The 17,682-nt window shown below is 49.2% G+C and overlaps 1 protein-coding gene across 2 annotated transcripts in view; it reads right to left on the bottom strand.

Moving 5' to 3' along the window:
- Positions 1-2,638: 2,638 nt before the first annotated feature.
- Positions 2,639-17,682, bottom strand: part of FBXL16 (F-box and leucine rich repeat protein 16) — a 42,619-nt gene continuing 27,575 nt past the window's right edge. For both annotated transcript variants that reach the window (XM_056866290.1, XM_056866289.1), the window contains exons 2-6: positions 10,255-10,976; positions 5,989-6,497; positions 4,249-4,333; positions 3,684-3,747; positions 2,639-2,968 (exon numbers count right to left, since the gene is read on the bottom strand). In XM_056866290.1, the coding sequence (XP_056722268.1) occupies positions 2,820-2,968; positions 3,684-3,747; positions 4,249-4,333; positions 5,989-6,497; positions 10,255-10,962 (1,515 nt within the window). In that variant the 5' untranslated portion in view covers positions 10,963-10,976 and the 3' untranslated portion in view covers positions 2,639-2,819. The remainder of the gene's footprint in view (positions 2,969-3,683; positions 3,748-4,248; positions 4,334-5,988; positions 6,498-10,254; positions 10,977-17,682) is intronic.

The following is a 17,682-nucleotide window of genomic DNA, read 5'->3' as shown; positions in this document are numbered from 1 at the left end:
GAGTCCCTGGGTGGAAAATGAGGATGATGCTGATGATGCTGGGAAGACTGAAGAGAGGTAGGGTGGACAGTCCCTATGGCCTCTTTCTGCTGGTATCGGGGGGTGATGGCTTAGCTGCTGGAAGAGCTAGGGGGGGTTCAGAATCAGAGGCTACTCTGGTCGGAACTGGGGGCCTATCGGATCGTTTCCTTCTAAACGGTCACAAAAAAATCGACAAGGCCACCAAAAGCACCCCTGAGTTGAAAACGGCACAGGGGGTAATAAAAAGATCTCGAGTGAACCCACGCAAGCGAGCAGTCTGGGCTGTATAAATCTAGACATGCCAGGCTAATCGGGGGTGGGTGGGAAATCCTCCAGACTTTCTGGACAACGTGGTCTAAGATATAGGGACCTGCGAGGCCCTGCTTTTCCCACCACTGCATCTTATGGGCATACGGAAGCAAACTCCGTATGTTGGCCGCGTCCCCTTCGCCCTTTTCCATGTGGATGGAAGAGAAAAATGGGGCTGGAACCAAGAAAACTCGAGTGGAGGGAACACAACTGCCCCATTTTGCCCCTTGCCATATACAAGCTTCAGGAGTAATGGGGCGATGGCAGTGAAATTAATTTGCCTAGGGCAGTGAAATAGTTTGAGCCTGCCCTGAAAAATAACGGTGCAGACCCCCCAACACTACAGCAGTCGGTTATTACACAAATCATGGCTTACGAAGCTTCGTTACATCAACAGGTTGCCCCCAGCCAGCAAAGCACTGTGAGGGGCACCCCTGCCTTCCTGCAGGAGCTGAAGGCACCCGGTGCCCAGGCTTATTCTTGGAGATGGAAAAAAGAAGAGGCACCCCAGGGGAACATTTTCAGTGGCTTGTGCGAGAGATGGAGCACTCGTTTGTTTCTTGAAGATGGGTTGGGAGCTGACTTTTGCTCCCTGAGAGTGGTGCTTAAATGTACAGGCACTAGAGCGAGCAGGGGTGGCAGGTGAGCTTTGCTCACCAGAAGCATGAGGGGCAGTGGCTCTATCTGTCCCACCGGTCACTCCGATCAGATTATGGCGCCGGGATAACAAGTCCCGGTTGCTTCAAGGGGGTCGTGTGCATCCAAATCCTGCTGCCAGATGCTCCACCCTGGAGGGGTAGCTTCGGAGGACCGCATGAATGCCGAGTCGTGTTATCGGAGTCACCCTCCAGCACCCTAACAATGGCGGGGCCAGATAAGGGCTTCCGAAAGTGACTAAGCAAAAGTGACAAACAAAGAGCCAAGGACCGTGGGACTCCGGGTCCGTAGCGCCTTTAGCATCCAGCAGATGGTAGGATGATGTGGGTCTGTATACATCAATTGAAGATGGAGAGGAGGATGGGAGGGAGGAAATGTAAGAGGGTAAATTGAAGACGGTTCAGGGAAGAAGATCCTCCATCTCCTCTGGGCAGGAGCAGAACTCACAGCTTAAACCTGTGTCCCGGTCAATGGAACCATGGATGAGATACAAAGCCACATCAGCTTAACACTGGAACAGACAAGCCAAGCTGGGGTCAAGACTGCCACCCGCAGTCCTGTCCGAGCCGAAGCAGAATCCAGAGTCTACCTTACCACAAGACGGAAGCGAGCGAGCATGCGAAGGCTGCGGGTTGTTCCGAAGGAGGAGAGAGAGAGGAAAAAAAAAACCTCTTATTCATTAGCAAAATAATAAAGGATCATCATCATTTCCAAACGTTAAAAAGAAAATAAAAACAAAAGGGAGGCGGAGGGCTATAGGCCAAGAGTCACGTAACCTCCTCCTTGTTCCGGTGAGTTCATTAAATCCATTTTCTGGGAAAGGCTGCTCCTTGGTCTGTTCTTCCGATGAAGGCAAATCACAGTCAACACATCCACTTCACCTTTGGAAGCATCCGTGGTCTTGACCTCCGAACAGGCTCGCGGACGAGCTCCAAGGTTTTTCTTTCTTTCACAGCATTGGTCGGTTTGCTTATCCTTTTTTGCCCCTCCCTTTTTATAAACACCTCACCACAGCATCCCATTCTTGGACTTTGAGTCCGAAAGTATTAGATACTCAATCCTCCTTCCAGGAATCTCCTGTTTCCAAGGACATTCCCTTTCTCCAGCTTTCTGTCTCCAAAGTGAATGACGCTTACCGTTCCCAACTCCGAGCCTGACCGCTCAGAATCCATACCTGGGAAGGCCTTTAAGAGGGCCTGATCCCCTTATTCTTGCCTCACAACCCATCCTGACTGGGTGGGCAAACCGGCACGAGACACCTGGACGGAAACCACTTTGAACCAGCACTGAGTGGCAACACCACGCCCCAACAAATCTCCAATCCGCCATTACGATTTCTTGCACTTTTTTTCCTGTACCCCTTTTCATTTGGTTTTGGTTCTTTGTGTGTGTGTGTGTGTGTGTTTTTCAGTTTTATTGTTTTCAAAAATTAAGATTTCAGGACAGATCACTACGAGGAAGACAGGAGATGACAAAGGTATGGGGATTTTACAAACTCAAGGAGGGATTCTTCCAAGTTTTCACTGCTATGGCGTACCGGATGTGAACACACGTGCCGAAAACAACAACGTCTCCGTGCGTCAGTGTTCAAACGATCGAGCTCTTCCATCGTCGTCCAGTATGCACTGCAGTTGCCTGTCTTTTCTGTGTGCATGTGTGTTTGAAGTCACAGCATCTCTCCCGGAAAAAAAGAAAATAATATATATATATATATATATATTTATATATATTAAATGAATAAATAAAACCATGACTCTGATTGGTTGGTCAGTGCTGGGTTGGGATTGGAGGACATGGCTCCAGAAGTTGGTCAAATTCTTCCAAGGAGCTGCTTATTCGATCACCATGCAGCGCGGCAGATGCTGGGAAAAATACTTGAAGAGCTCGGGGGTAGCCCCAGGACAATTAGTCAGCTCCAGCTCTTCCAGGTCTTGAAGTTGGACAAGGCCCGAAAGTCCAGTGGTGGTCAGCAGAGGACAGCCTGGAAAAACCAAAGGCAGTTTGTGAAGGGAAAAAAAGAACAATGGAATCACAGACAAGTGCAAATTGAACATTCAAAGGGTAACGTTCAGGGGGAGGGCTTCGGCTCAACCATAGAGTACACATTTTCTATGGGCGTGGTCCCTGGCATCTCCACCTAAAGGATCTCAGGCCATGAAAAAAAAACTGTAACATTAAGAAATCTGCAATCGGGGCGTTTTAATCTCAAGCATTCTTCTTGTGTGGTCTATAACCAGTGGGCTCCTATGCTCACCTTCATGCAATCATACATATAATGATAAAACACTGCAAAAAAAGCAATCAGATAAAATCATATATATGATTGCACCAGATTGCTTTTTTGCAGTGTTTTATCATCGTGTGTATGAATGCTTTTTTTCTTCCAGTGTTTTATCAATGTGTGCACGTGCCTTGATAACAAAGAAAGATGCAGTTGAACAAAACAAACAAAAAACTGTGGCAAGGAGCACATAATCCCATTCTGGAATTACATTTAGAAATTCTCTTTGTTAAACCAGAAAGAATTTCTAGATCAATACAGGAACACAGCAGGGGGCAATCCACTCATATGGCTGGTTCACGGATTCTAAAGGTCACCTGTCCCACTCCCATCACTGTGCTCCTGTGATTCCTACTGAGGCCTACTCTCTTTCAACCCCATACCATGAAAAAGTTTTCCTATGTTCAGCTCTCACCAGCAAGAGACAAAAGACGTAAACTTCTCATTCCCAGCAGATGCTTCAGGCCAAAATCTTGAACCTGAAACAGTAGAAATGGAGAAGGAATGAGAAACTGGATAACTAGAACGTTGAAACAAATGGATAATTGCCAACACGTTGCTAGTAAACTAGGCTGCAATTCCCCCCCACAGTTTTCTACCCCTCACAGCTTTCCCACAAAGATTCCTGGAAACTGTAGTTTGTGCCCATTTTCTCCAGGTAAATTGGTAATAGCAGGAGATCTCCAGTTTGTAGAAGTTTGTAGAAGTGTGGACGCAAGCAGCAATTGTACACAGGTTGGATTGTCCAGGGTTGGATTGTCCAGATGTTGATTCCTGGCACTGGGATTCCGAGGTTGACTGCCTCGGAACGTGGAGGTTCCCTTCGGTCACCATGGCTAGTAGCCACTGATAGACCTCCACGATGCGGAGTGTGTGACCCTAAGAAGCAGACCCCAGGGATTTGGCCCACCACCCCAGTCCTTCTACAACGGCTCGTTAAACTCCTTGCCTGCACGCCCTGCCTTATCTTCGTCACCTACCTGGCAGCACCAGCGGAGGTATAGGTTCCTAAGGGAGGACATCGTGGACAGGTAGCTGAGTCCGGTGTCGGTGATCCGTACACACCTGGGGCGGGGGTGGAAAATCACAACGGTAAGAAGGAAAGCATGGGGAACAAGGAGAGGAGAATCGGCGAGCCTTTAAAGGTCTTCGGTACGATCCTTGCCAAAGAGGCTGTGGTGTAAACAGGGAGCCAAGAGGAACAGCGAGGTTCTGGAAACCCTTTGGCTTTTGGGAAAGGTGCTTGGCCATGGGCCTGGCAACATACGAGCTTACAGTCAAGACACTTCTAAGGTATTCATGCTGTGTGTGTGACTTTTCATATTCAGCAACAAAAATCTCTCTGGCTTCATTGCAGTGCCAGCAGACTAAGCGATCGGCTTCCTAATACACTGAGAACTACCCACCGAGACAAGAGGAAATCACCATCTCATTGTTGTAATCTTTCGACAGTTGAGCACTAGCTGGGTGCAACTAGAGATCACCAAAGAGATAACTCAAAACTGCCAAGTGCACCTTTCAGCCGGCGACTGATTCCCTGCGAACGATGGGACAACTCGCAAGGGGGCAGCATCGGATTACAGATGTGTCATGCGGCTGCGTGATGCCTACCCTAAGGAGGGCCGTAGTGGGCTTCCAGATGGTGGCTCCCTGCAAGAAGCAATCCCTCCAACAGGTCAGAACGAGAGGCGGAAGGCTCCCTCCTGTTCCACACAGACACACAAACACGCACACAGAACTAGTTTCCAAGCCTGACTTGATGGACATGGAAAGAAAATCTCCGGTTCTTATTGGTTCCGTGCTCTCGGGCAACACAGGCCTGCTTCCCACTGTAAGTAGGCAAGCTCGTGGTGGACTCGTGCTGTCTTAGAAATTAACCAAACCCTCCTAGGGCTGGAGTGGGGCTGTGGCACAGTGGAAGAGCATCTGCTCTGCATGCAGAAGGTCCCAGGTTCGAGCCCCGGCATCTTCATTTAAAAGGATCGAGTAGTAGGTGATGTGAGAGACCTCAGCCTGAGACCCTGGAGAGCCGCTGCCATTCTGTTCCTATTTGTCGTCATTCTTGAATTCTGGACAAATTATGGCACACCCTTGTACTTCTGTAATTACAATAATCACCTTTTGTATTTTCCATTACATTTTGCAATTTTTGAACTATATGTACACACCTTTTGGTATTTTTTTGGATGCTTCTACAATTATTTTTGAGACCTCTGGTATGCTGGGCCCATTGTTCTTGTCTGATTCGGTATAAGGCAGCTTCATGTGTAGGGTTGCCAGCTCTAGGCTGGGAAATACCTGGAGATTTTTGGGAGCGGAGCCTGAGGAGTGCAGGGTTTGGGGAGGGGCTTCAATGCCATAGAGTCCAATTGCCAGAGAAGCCATTTTTCTCCAGGGGAACTGATCTCTAGCACCTGGAGATGAGTTGTAATAGCAGGAGATCTCCAGCTAGTTCCTGGAGGTTGGCAACTAGGGTTGCCAGCTCTGGGCTGGGAAATACCTGGAGGTTTTTGGGGCGGTGTCTGAGGAGGATGGGGTTTGGGGAGGGGAGGGACTTCAATGCCATAGAGCCCAGTTGCCAGAGCGGCCATTTTTTCCAGGGGAACTGATCTTTGTCAGCTGGAGATCATGCAGGAGATCTCCAGCCGCCACTCGGAGGCTGGCAACCTGATTCAACACGGGGCCTTGTGGCACCCATCAGCGCTCTCCACCCCCTTTACCTGTCGAGCACCAGCTCCTCCAGCTTGTGCAGGTCGCAGGCGATGTACTCCAGCGCCATGTCCGTGATCCGCGGGCACCACGACAGGTCCAGGCTGCGAAGCTTGCGCAGGTTCTCCGCCACCAGCTCCACGCCGTCGTCCGTCACCTTGGAGCAGCCGGAGAGGCTGAGGGTGCTCAGGTTGGGCAGGCTGTGCACCATGTTGACCACTCCGTGGTTGGTGATCTCCCAACAGGAGCTGAGGCGGAGGGTGTGGGTGGTGTAGCCCTGCTTGGCGGTGAAGTAGGCCAGGGCTGTGTCCGTCACGTGGTAGGCCTGCAGGTTCAGCTCGGTCAGGTTGGGTAGCAGCTGGGAGATGGCGGCGATGGCGTCGTCGGCCACGTTGATGCAGTCGCTGACGCTCAGGGAGGCGATGCGGGCGTTCAGGCTGGACCACAGCCCCGCCTCAGTGAAGTCGTTGCACCCGGACAGCTCCAGCCGCGTCACGCCCTGCATCTGCTCCAGCATCACCTACAAAGAGAGAGGACATAAGGACACAAGAAAAGCCCTGCTGGGTCAGACCGAGGCCCATTGAGTCCAGCAGTCTGCTCACACAGTGGACAACCAGGTGCTTCTAGGAAGCCCACAAACAAGATGACTGCAGCAGCACCATCCTGCCTGTGTTCCACAGCACCTGATATAATAGGCCTGCTCCTCTGGTCCTGGAGAGAATAGGCGTGCATCATGACTAGTATCCATTTTGACTAGTAGCCGTGAAGAGAGAGTAGGTATGCATCATGAGAGAGTAGGTATGCATCATGGAGAGAGTAGGTATGCATCATGACTAGTATCCCCCTGCTTTAGAGTCAGTTGTTTCCAAGTTCTCCTGCTCCTCTTGGTTTGGAGGAAGATAAGAACATAAGAAAGGCCCTGCTGGATCAGACCAGGGTCCATCACGTCCAGCAGTCTGTTCACACAGTGGCCAACCGGGTGCCTCTAGGAAGCTCACAAGCAAGACGGCTGCAGCAGCACCATCCTGCCTGTGTTCCACAGCACCTAAGATAATAGGCATGCTCCTCTGGTCCTGGAGAGAATAGGCGTGCATCATGACTAGTATCCATTTTGACTAGTAGCCGTGAATACCCCTCTCCTCCATGAACATGTCCACTCCCCTCTTAAAGCCCTCCAAGTTGGCAGCCATCACCACATCCTGGGGCAGGGAGTTCCACAATTTAACTATGCGTTGTGTGAAGAAATACTTCATCAGTTTAAAATCTCTCACCCTCCAGCTTCAGCAGATGACCCCCGTTCTAGTATTATGAGAGAGGGAGAAAAGCTTCTCCCTGTCCACTCTCTCCACACCATGCATAATTTTATAGACCTCATTCATGTCTCCCCTTAGCCACCTTCTTTCCAAGCTAAACAACCCTAAACATTTTAACGCTCCTCATAGGGCAGTTGCTCTTGTCCCCTGATCATTTTGGTGGCTCTACAAACCGGCTGCTCTTCCAAACACTGGGCGACGACACTGACTACAGCAACAGCTACACCTCTAAAAACAAAAGCCAGAAGGAGGGCAGGGGCTCTGGCTCAGTGGTAGAGCATCTGCTTGGCATGCAGAAGGTCCCAGGTTCAATCCCCGGCATCTCCAGTTAAAGGGACTAGGCAAGTAGGTGATATGAAAGACCTCAGCCTGAGACCCTGGAGAGCCGCTGCCAGTCTGAGTAGAGAACACTGACTTTGGTGGACCGAGGGACTGATTCAGTATAAGGCAGCTTCACATGTGCGTATATGGCATGCATAAGGTCCCAGGTTCAAACCCTGGCATCTCCAGTTAAAAGGAACCAGGCAAGTAGGTGATGTGAAAGACCTCTGCCTGAGACCCTGTTGAGATAGGTGGGGCTGAGAGAGTGTGACTGGCCCAAGGTCACCCAGCTGGCTTTGTGTGTAGGAGTGAGGAAACCAACCTGGCTCACCAGATTAGCATCCGCCACTCATGTGGAAGAGTGGGGACTCAAACCCGATTCTCCAGATCAGAGTCTACCGCTCCAAACCGCCGCTCTTAACCACCACACCACGCTGATATGTGATATGACTTATGCTTGTCAAATAAAAGGTAAACGTTTTAACTGCCACTGAATGCAGGGCTAACATAGCTAGAATAGCTGCAAGAAGCTTTGCCCTGGGAACTGCAGAAGGTCCCAGGTTCAACCCTCGGCATCTCCAGTTAAAGGGATCAGGCATGTAGGTGATGTGAAAGACCCCTGCGTGAGACCCTGGAGAGCCGCTGTGGGTCTGAGTGGACAATACTGACTTTGATGGACCAAAGGTCTGACTCAGTAGAAGGCAGCTTCATGTCTTCATGTCTTCAAGAAATACAACCAGAATGTTTTACCTATCAGCATCTGCTTGGAATGCAGAAGGTTCCCAGGGTCAATCCCTGGCATCTCCAGTTAAAAGGATCAAGTAGCAGGCAAATTCATGTGTGATTGAAGGTAATATGTGGTATGAAATATCTCCGCCTGAGACCCTGGAGTTCGGCTGCCCGTCTGAGTAGACAATACTGGCACTGAGGGACCAAGGGTCTGGTTCAGTATAAGGCAGCTTCATGAGTGAGTGTGAGATTCACGGCAGAGTGGCGATTTGAATTCAGAGTTCTAAATACAAAAACCAGTCAGTCAGTCAATCAACCAACCAACCAATCAACATATGTGACTCTGAGCTCTTTTCGGGGGGTGGGATGGGTGAGATTTAAATAAAAATAAGAAATAAAAATACCACACTGCTGGCTTTTTATATCATAGCCAGCCATCTGCTTGGGTGGGTACATTTCAGGGATGCCAATTTATATTCCTCTCTGTTACAATCAGCGCATTCTTCAAAATTATTTTTGTGCTGTGTCCAAATGGCACGTACATGCACACAAGAGGAGCCCTGCTAGATCAAACCAACTGTTTTCTCTCCGCTCCCCATCATGCTAGAATTCAATAGCACCAGGTGAAGCTGATGGATACTAGACCGACAAAGCATAAGGACTGTGGCTCAGGGGTAGAGCATCTGATTTGCACGCAGAAGGCTCCCGGGTTCAATTCTCCAGTTAAAAGGATCAGGTTGTAGGTGATGGGACAGATTTTGACCCTAGAGAGTAGGCGACCCTGGAGAGTAGGCGATACTGCCCCTGGAAGACCAATAGTCTGACTCAGTATATGGCAGTTTCACATATCTATGTGCGTTCAATTAAAATTGCATAATTCACTACTAGTGGACATAGCAACTGCCTCCAGGACAGATGGGGATTAGACAGTTTCATGGGGAGGAAAAGTCCCTCCGCTGCTACTAGACCGGATGACTGAAGGGAACCTCCACATCCAGAAGCAGTCAACCTCTGAACACCAGTGCTGGGGGGGGGGGAGGCCACATCTGGGAGTGGTTTTGGCCTCTATGCCTTCCTTGTGGGTTCTCCTGTGATATCTGACTTTTCACTGTTGGAAACGGGACACTAGACTACATCACCCCATGGTCAGAGAGGAGCATGTAGGCCAGGGAGATATCATTAAATTAAGAGATAAGCGAGAAAAACATACTGCAGAATGAATAACACGAGCAGAAAAATATCAAATGCGCAGGAATTAGGGCTGCCAGTCAGTGCATGGAAACCAATGGGAGGGTTGGGGGAGGCAACGTCACATATATTTTTTAAAAAAAATGCAGCCTCCTGTACTTACTGAAAGTTCTTCCCAGAAGTGACAATGGGTAGCTCTAAGAATTTCAGAAAACTCTATGCCAAAACCACAGAGTTTCTAGTGATTCCTGGAGCTACCCTGGAAGTGTCAAAGGGTAGCTCTAAGAATTGCCAGAAACTATGGTCAAACCATAACATTTCTGGTGATTTCTAGAGCCACCCTTTGCCACTTCTAGGAAGTACTTCTGGTAAGTACACAAGCTTGCGTTAAAAAAATTTTTCTCCTGCTGCCGCTCGAAGAGGCAGTGGGCAACTCCCTGCCCCCATTGGAGGCTTGGCAGCCATAAACACATGAAGCTGCCTTATACTGAATCAGATCCTTGGTCCATCAAAGTCAATACTGCCTACTCAGACCAGCAGCGGCTCTCCAGGGTCTCAGTCAGGGGTCTTTCACATCACCTACCTGCCTAGTCCCTTTAACTGGAGATGCTGGGGATTGAACCTGGGACCTTCTGCATGCCAAGCAGAGGCTCTGCCACTGAGCCACAGCCCTATATGAAACATTTATGACCGCTACGACTTTCAGCGTGGATGCCAGAGACCTACCTCAAGGCCCGCGTCTGTGATGGTCGATCTCTTAAGGCTCATGGACTTCACCCCTTTCTTAGACAAAGGATAGTTATCGATGAACTCGCAAATGTCCAGGTCGGAGACTCCGACCAGGCAGAAACCATCAAAGCCCCTGACGGCGAAACCTTGGAGGTTGACAAACTCTTTCTCCCCGCCGGGCAGGACATTGTAGAGCTCTTTGGTGTGCAGCACCGGCGTCAGGCCCACCCAGAACTTGGGCTGGTACAAGACCCTCCTCCACGCTTTACACACCTGGGCCAGGACACACTTCTCGCAGGCGGAAAAGTACCAGAAGAGCCGGTTGAGGATCTTCTCGTCCACGGCCAGCTGCCTTTCGGCGGGGGAGTTGGAGAGCCCCTCTAGGGAGGAGACTTCTCCGTTGGCCGGGGAGATTTCACCGGAGTGAAGCCCCACCACGGCAGCTCCAGAAGGGGATGGCACCCCAGACAGTGCGGCCAATGACAACGGCGAAGCCAGGCTGGGTATGGGCAAGTCACTGTGATTGGCTAAGGCTGGACTGATGATGGCAGGCACGGAAGAAGGCTGGCACAGGCGGTTTTTCATCGCAGGCGTCCCTTTGGTGATGCTGGCGGAGCCGAGTCCATTGGCCTGGGCCGGGATCTTCACTAGACCGTTCCGGGGTAAACATGGGGGTTTAGTCTCACCGTTACTCTGGTTCGACATCTTCCAAGGTCACTCTGAAACATAAGGGAGAAGGGTGTTAGGCAGGGCCGAATCCAGGTTTTGGGGAACAAGAGGAGTTCCCCCTCCCCTCTTTGGCCCACCACCAACAGCCCACAAACAAAGCAATGGGAAACAGTGTTGCCTACTAGATCGGGCATCCTAGGCACCATCTGGAGCTGCTGTGGTAGGGGAGGGGCTGTGGCTCAGTGGTAGAGCATCTGCTTGGCATGCAGAAGGTCCCAGGTTCAATCCCTGGCATCTCCAGTTAAAGGGACTAGGCAAGTAGGTGATGTGAAAGACCTCAGCCTGAGACCCTGGAGAGCCGCTGCCAGTCTGAGTAGACAATACTGACTTTGATAGACCAGGGGTCTGATTCAGGATAAGGCAGCTTCATGTGTTATGGGGAGGGGCTGTGGCTCAGTGGTAGAGCATCTGCTTGGCATGCAGAAGGTCCCAGGTTCAACACCTGGCATCTCCCCAACTGTAGCCCCCACCCCCTTCCAGGATCTGCTTTAAGATGTCAAGCCACTCAGTGAAGCTTTAGCAATATGCTTAGCCCATTGCTTTGCCTCGGGCGCCCTCTCGTGGCAGCTGAGCATCATGGGCAAGGTCCTTTCCTTTCCTATGGCCAAATCTCCCGGGGGTTTGCCAACCCAGAGCAAGGCAACCCTATGGGAATCCCAGATGCAAATCTCCACTCACGCAATGGAAGCTTGCTGGGTGACACTCCCAGCCCTGACCCTGGCTAGTATTTGGAGGGGAGACCTCCAAGGCATAACAGGGCCGTGAAGCGCAGGCAGGCAACGGCAGCTCCCGTCCCAACGTCTGTTGCCTTGAAAACCCTGTAGGGCCGCCATATGTCAGTCGTGACTTGAGGGCAAAACACACCCACACATCTCCCTGTACGGTTTGTGTGACAGTCAATCACTGTGATGTCCTGAACAGGTCTCTCTGGTTCCCCACTGTGCTCCCATCTCTGAGTATCGGCACGGATGCACGTTAGGTTCGGCCGAGGCGCTTTGAGGACACCACTTCTGAAATCCCAGAGATCTCCACTCCGTTGCAGCTCAGAACCTGTTTTGCAAAAACAAAAAAATACTCCCAAACACTCTTTTGCTTTTGCCACGTGACTGACAGACGTCTGGATTCATCATTCTGTTGAGAAGGGCAGAAAGTTTCCCATATGCCTCTCCAGATTTGACAGTCAGAATGAAGCCGCTACTTAACCATGAAGAGGATGCATCTGAGCAAGAAGCGTATTAATCCAACACTTGGGCTCTTTTGCATACCCTGAGAAGGCCTTTCGAGTTGATTTGCATACGCCGCTCTATGCGATCTACGGCTTTCAGCCCTACAGGCTTAATTTGTACTTCCAGTGAAGTAAAATTTTTGATCAGCTTGCGAAGCTACATAATTGATAGGAAATACATCTGAAGCCAATTTGCCCGGGGTGTTCCCCACCCCTTCAAAGGCCCATCCTGCATTTAGGAACCAAACGTAGATCATCCTCCCTTTCAAAACTCATTTGCTGTAGGGCAAGCTAGATGCGATATGGGGAATTTTGTTTTCTGTTGCCGCAGAAGGTCGGACCAGAACCAACGGGTTAAAATTAAATCAGAAGAGTTTCCATCTAGATATTAGGAAGAATTTTCTAACAGTTAGAGCGGTTCCCCAGTGGAACAGGCTTCCTCGGGAGGTGGTGATCTTTCCTTCCCTGGAGGTTTTTAAGCAGAGGCTAGATGGCCACCTGTCAGCAATGCTGATTCTATGAACTTAGGCAGTTCATGAGAAGGAGGTCATCTTGGCCATCTTCTGGGCACTGGGTGTGTGTGGAGGAGGTAGTTGTGAATGTCTTGCATTGTGCAGGGGGTTGGAGTAGACGACCCTGGTGGTCCCTTCCAACTCTATGATTCTATGATCGAAATCGCCTCTATTTTTTTTTTAGAAGCCCAGTTCGTACAGGCAGATCAAAATGAAATCTGGAAGTCTTCCAGCACCTTAAAGACTAACTGGTTTTTTATTCTCGCACAAGCATCCACGGACTGGACGTTACTCTGTGGGTTGCTTGTAGTGGGGCTCAGGTAACTGCCAAAATAGGCTCTAGAGCACAAAAGCATAAGCTAAATGCCAGCCTGGTGAAACACCCACTTACAGGCATTTGTGAAAGAGGGCTGTAAACCATGAAAGCTTATGCTCAATGTCTATGTCACCATGGTTTAAACATGGTTTAAAAGGGATCATGTCAGAGCTTCATACCTGGTCAGTATCCCCTTCCATAACCTCAGAATAGCTTTTACCTCCCTCCAGTTTCAAATCATGTTAACGGCTTGGATAGCTGGACGATACTCCCGAACACCACAGGCCTCTCGCCTATGTATTTGTGGGACCGCTCCAGAGGACCTCATTCATTACACCTTATTCTGTCCTCTTTACACAGAGCCCAGACTCAAATTTCTTGGAGCGTTTCTAAAGGGCCTAAATCTTTCCCCAGATCCAGAGAAGCTGCTCTTTCTCCTATCAGACGCCAATCCTGATGTTTCCTACAAAGTGTCGTTCTTTGCTTTAGCAGCTAAAAAAATCCGAGCTATAGCTGTTTTTAATCAGGGAACTTAACATATTTAAATACTAGTTTCTTGCAGGTCAGACTGTTTTAAAGTTATTTTAATGTTTTTATGTTATTTTAATGTTTTGTATGGAGAATTGTGATGGTCTTCAGCTGCAGACAATATACTTTATCACTATCACTACAAATGTCTATGCCAGTTCTTCCCAAACTTTTCGGGCCACCGCCCCCTTGGTTCCACAAACTCTACCCCAGAGCACCCCCTACCCTATCCAAACAGCACAGTTGAAGGGGCCCACCTCTAGCACCCCCCTGCTGCCCCCTTGCCTCTTAGTGCCCCCCTAGGTAGGGTTGCCAGGTCCCTCTTCACGACCGGTGGGAGGTTTTTGGGGTGGAGCCTAAGGAGGGTGGGGTTTGGGGAGGGGAGGGGCTTCAATGCCATAGAGTCCAATTGCCAAACCGGCCATTTTCTCCGGGCGAGCTGATTTCTATCGGCTGGAGATCAGTTGTAATAGCAGGAGATTGCCAGCTACCACCTGGAGGTTGGCAACCCTACCCCTAGGTAATCCCACCGCCTCGCAGGGGGTGGTACTGCCCACTTTGGGAACCACTGGTCTATGCAGTGAGGGCCGCTGCAGGCATCTGCCAAAAGGGGGCTCCAGTCTACGGCGGCTAACGCTACAGTAAAAGCTGGCGACTTTTTCAGGTGCCACGACGCTCCTGTTTGGTTTTTTTGCTCAGATAGCTACCCCCTCTGGGATCCTTATAACAGCAACGATCATTACACCGCAAATGGCGGCGTAATGTTGGAAACAAAGTTAATTCGGTAATTTGCCAGGAAGCCAGTGAAGATAAACAGAAGAGGAAGAATCATCTTCTAGATTATAACTCTCCAATCAACAACGCAGAAATCTGCATTTAGAAGAGACGGAGGGGAGCGGAGAAAGGAGGGTGCCCTCTTTGCAAGTTTATTAGAAGAGACAGTACAGAGAAAGAAATGCTGTCCCTGTTTCACCTTTTGGAGTGATTTTTTTTCCTGCGGGGGTGGGGGTGGGTTTTGCCCTTTCAAACGTTTTGCTAGCATGTGCTTATGTACCAGAATAAATGGATGGAACTATAGTTGCACTACTTGTAATTACAACCAAACAAAAAGGGCAACTCAGGCTGTGTCTAAACATACATGAACTTATATTACAAAAGTTACCAATTCACCAAAGTTATTCACAGTGTTTGCAACTCAGATTCACATGGAACCAATAACAATATTCCATACAGAGTTACAAATATCCATTCATGGAAATAATTCTGTTGTATTAGCAGGAAATCTCCTGCTACTACCTGGCAGTTGGCAACCCTACAGATGAGGTATGCCACGTGCGTGTGTTATGCACTGTTGAGTAGTTTCCAACTTATGGTGACTCTATGAATTAATGAGCCAGCGTGGTGTAGTGGTTAAGAGTGGCGGTTTGGAGCGGTGGACTCTGGAGAACTGGGTTGGATACCCCACTCCTCCACATGAGCAGTGGAGGCTAATCTGGTGAACTGGATTTGTTTCCCCACTCCTCCACATGACGCCAGCTGGGTGACCTTGAACTAGTCACAGCTCTGATAGAGCTCTCTCAGCCCCACCTACCTCCCAGGGTGTCTGTTGTGGGGAGGGGAAGGGAAGGTGATTGTAAGCCAGTTTGATTCTCCCTTAAGTGGTAGAGAAAGTCGGCATATAAAATCCAACTCTTCTTCTTCTTCCTCCCTCCAAAACCTATCATCGTTCACAGCCTGACGTGGGACTTGGGAACAGAAGACGGCGGATTCCTTCATTGAGTCCATCCATCTCACGTTGGGTCTTCCTCTTTTCCTGCTGCCTTCTACTTCTCCTAGCATTGTATTTTCCTGCGTTTCTTGTCTTCTCATGATCAGGTATGCCATAACTCTTAAAAAATCCTGAAAAACCCATGCTTACGTTGCACATTTTAAACATGCTGGGGGGCCACTGGGGTTCTAGTAAGAAAACGAGCAGGCCGCCCAAGACTGAAGTCACTCAACTCCTGCCGCAGTGTGAATATACTCCCGGGAAAAAAGCAACGGCCTATCAAGATAGTAAACATTGTTGGATATTTTTTGAACTAAGTACCAGCAGATCAGTTACTAGACTGAATGTTCCATTGAAGGTTTACATTTTTAAAAAAGGAAACTGCTACGATTTGTTGATTACCCCGCAGAAAGCCGGCACAGGACAAACGCTCGAAATGAATTCAGTGGTGACTGGCTAAGAATAGCTTTCAGCTATGTGTTATAGTGGGTGAGAAGCATGTGCACATGTGCGAGCATGCTTGCATGCCCAGACAGTGATTCTCAGTGCGAGAACAGATGTACACAAGATTTATTTTTTCCTCTTTGAGATGGCTGCAAAGCCCTAATGTGTAATGTCTACTTTGGAGAACGCTGACTCCAAGAGGAGACTCCTAAGTCCGGAGGAATCTGACCTTCTACCACCCAACAACAGGACGTTGTTGATAGGGGAGACGTGGACTCCGACCACACTGAGAGCCAGTGTGTTTGTAGCGGTCAGAGTGCCAGAACAGGATCTGGGAGACCCGGGTTCGAATCCCCACTCTGCCATGGAAGCTTGCTGGGTGACCTTGGGCCAGTCTCAGCCTGGCCAGCCTCACAGGGTTGATGTAAAGAAACAGTGGAGGAGAGGAGAACGAAGCAAGCCGCTTCGGGTTCCCATTGGGGAGCAAAGTAAGGTATAAATAGCTTAAATAAGCTGAAGAGGGGAGGGCAGGGAAGGCTGGTGGGCGGAAGGGAGGAAGCAGGAAAAGAGGAGAGAGAGGAGAACAATGTAACTCACTTTGGGTCCCCGTTGGAGCAAAAGGCATGGTATAAATGAAGTAAAACAAACAAATCAAATAAGAAACTCTACCAAATTTGGCTTCTCTAGGCACTGTCCTCGGCACCCTTTCTAAAATGAAACTTTTTCTTGGCCAATATAATGACAACCATGTTTCCTCTCCTGCCTGCTTCCGCTCTCGGCCTTACAAAGAGTTCCACGTGTTCTCATTAGTGCTGGAGACAGAGCTGAATAAATGCTGGCATTTACATTTTCAAAGGGAAAGCATTTCTTGTTACACCAGAGGCCTTTTTTTTTGCAAGTAGCTAGGACTCAACCTAATTGAGACCGCATCGTCCCTCCTCTGCTCCATCTTCAGAGTGTTACAATCTGCAACTTAAGCTTTCCTTTTTGTGCCCAAAAGGTATTTCCTCTCTGCCTCCCCTTCTTCTTCTTCTTTTACAAATGCGCTTGACATTCACCCTGAAGAACAGTTCTGGGGAACTTAAAACGTGTCTCATTATTTTTGTGATATTTAGATGGTCCTTCTGGTGGTGGAAAGGGCAGTCAAGTTGCAGCCGACTTATGGCAACCCTGTAGGGTTTTCAAGGCCGGAGAAGTTCAGAGGCGGTTTGCCATTGCCTGCCTCTGCGTAGCAACCCTGGGCTTCCCTGGTGGTCTTCCATCCAAATACTAACCAGGGTTGACCCTGCTTGGCTTCCAAGATCTGACCTGGGCCATCCAGGTAAGGGCAGTGTGTGTGTGTGTGTGTTAAGTGCCGACAAGTCGATTCTGACTCATGGCTTTCCCTATGAATCAATGTCCTCCAAAATGTCCTGTCTTTGACAGCCTTGCTCAGGTCTTGCAAATTGAGGGCTGTGGCTTCCTTTATAGAGTCAGTCCATCTCTTGTTGGGTCTTCCTCTTTTCCTGCTGCCCTCAACCTTTCCTAGCACGACTGTCTTTTCCAGTGACTCTTGTCTTCTCATAATGTGACCAAAATACGATAGCCTCAGTTTAGTCATTTTAGCTTCTAAGGTCAGTTCAGGCTTGATTTGATCTGCAACCCACTGATTTGTTTTTTTGGCGGTCCACGGTATCTGTAACACTCTCCTCCAACACCACATTTCAAAGGAATCTACTTTCTTCCTATCAGCTTTCTTCAATGTCCAGCTTTCACACCCATACATAGTAATATGGAATATGATGGCATGAATTAACCTGATCTTGGTTGCCAGTGATACATCCTTACACTTGAGAATATTTTCTAGCTCCTTCATGGCTGCCCTTCCCAGTCTTAATCTCCTTCTGATTTCTTGGCTGCAGTC

This window comes from Euleptes europaea, chromosome 21, assembly GCF_029931775.1.
Source record: "Euleptes europaea isolate rEulEur1 chromosome 21, rEulEur1.hap1, whole genome shotgun sequence".
In the NCBI taxonomy this organism is placed as follows: Eukaryota; Metazoa; Chordata; class Lepidosauria; order Squamata; family Sphaerodactylidae; genus Euleptes; species Euleptes europaea.
The sequence above is the reverse complement of the archived record's forward strand: the minus strand, read 5'-3'. Positions and strand labels throughout refer to the sequence as shown.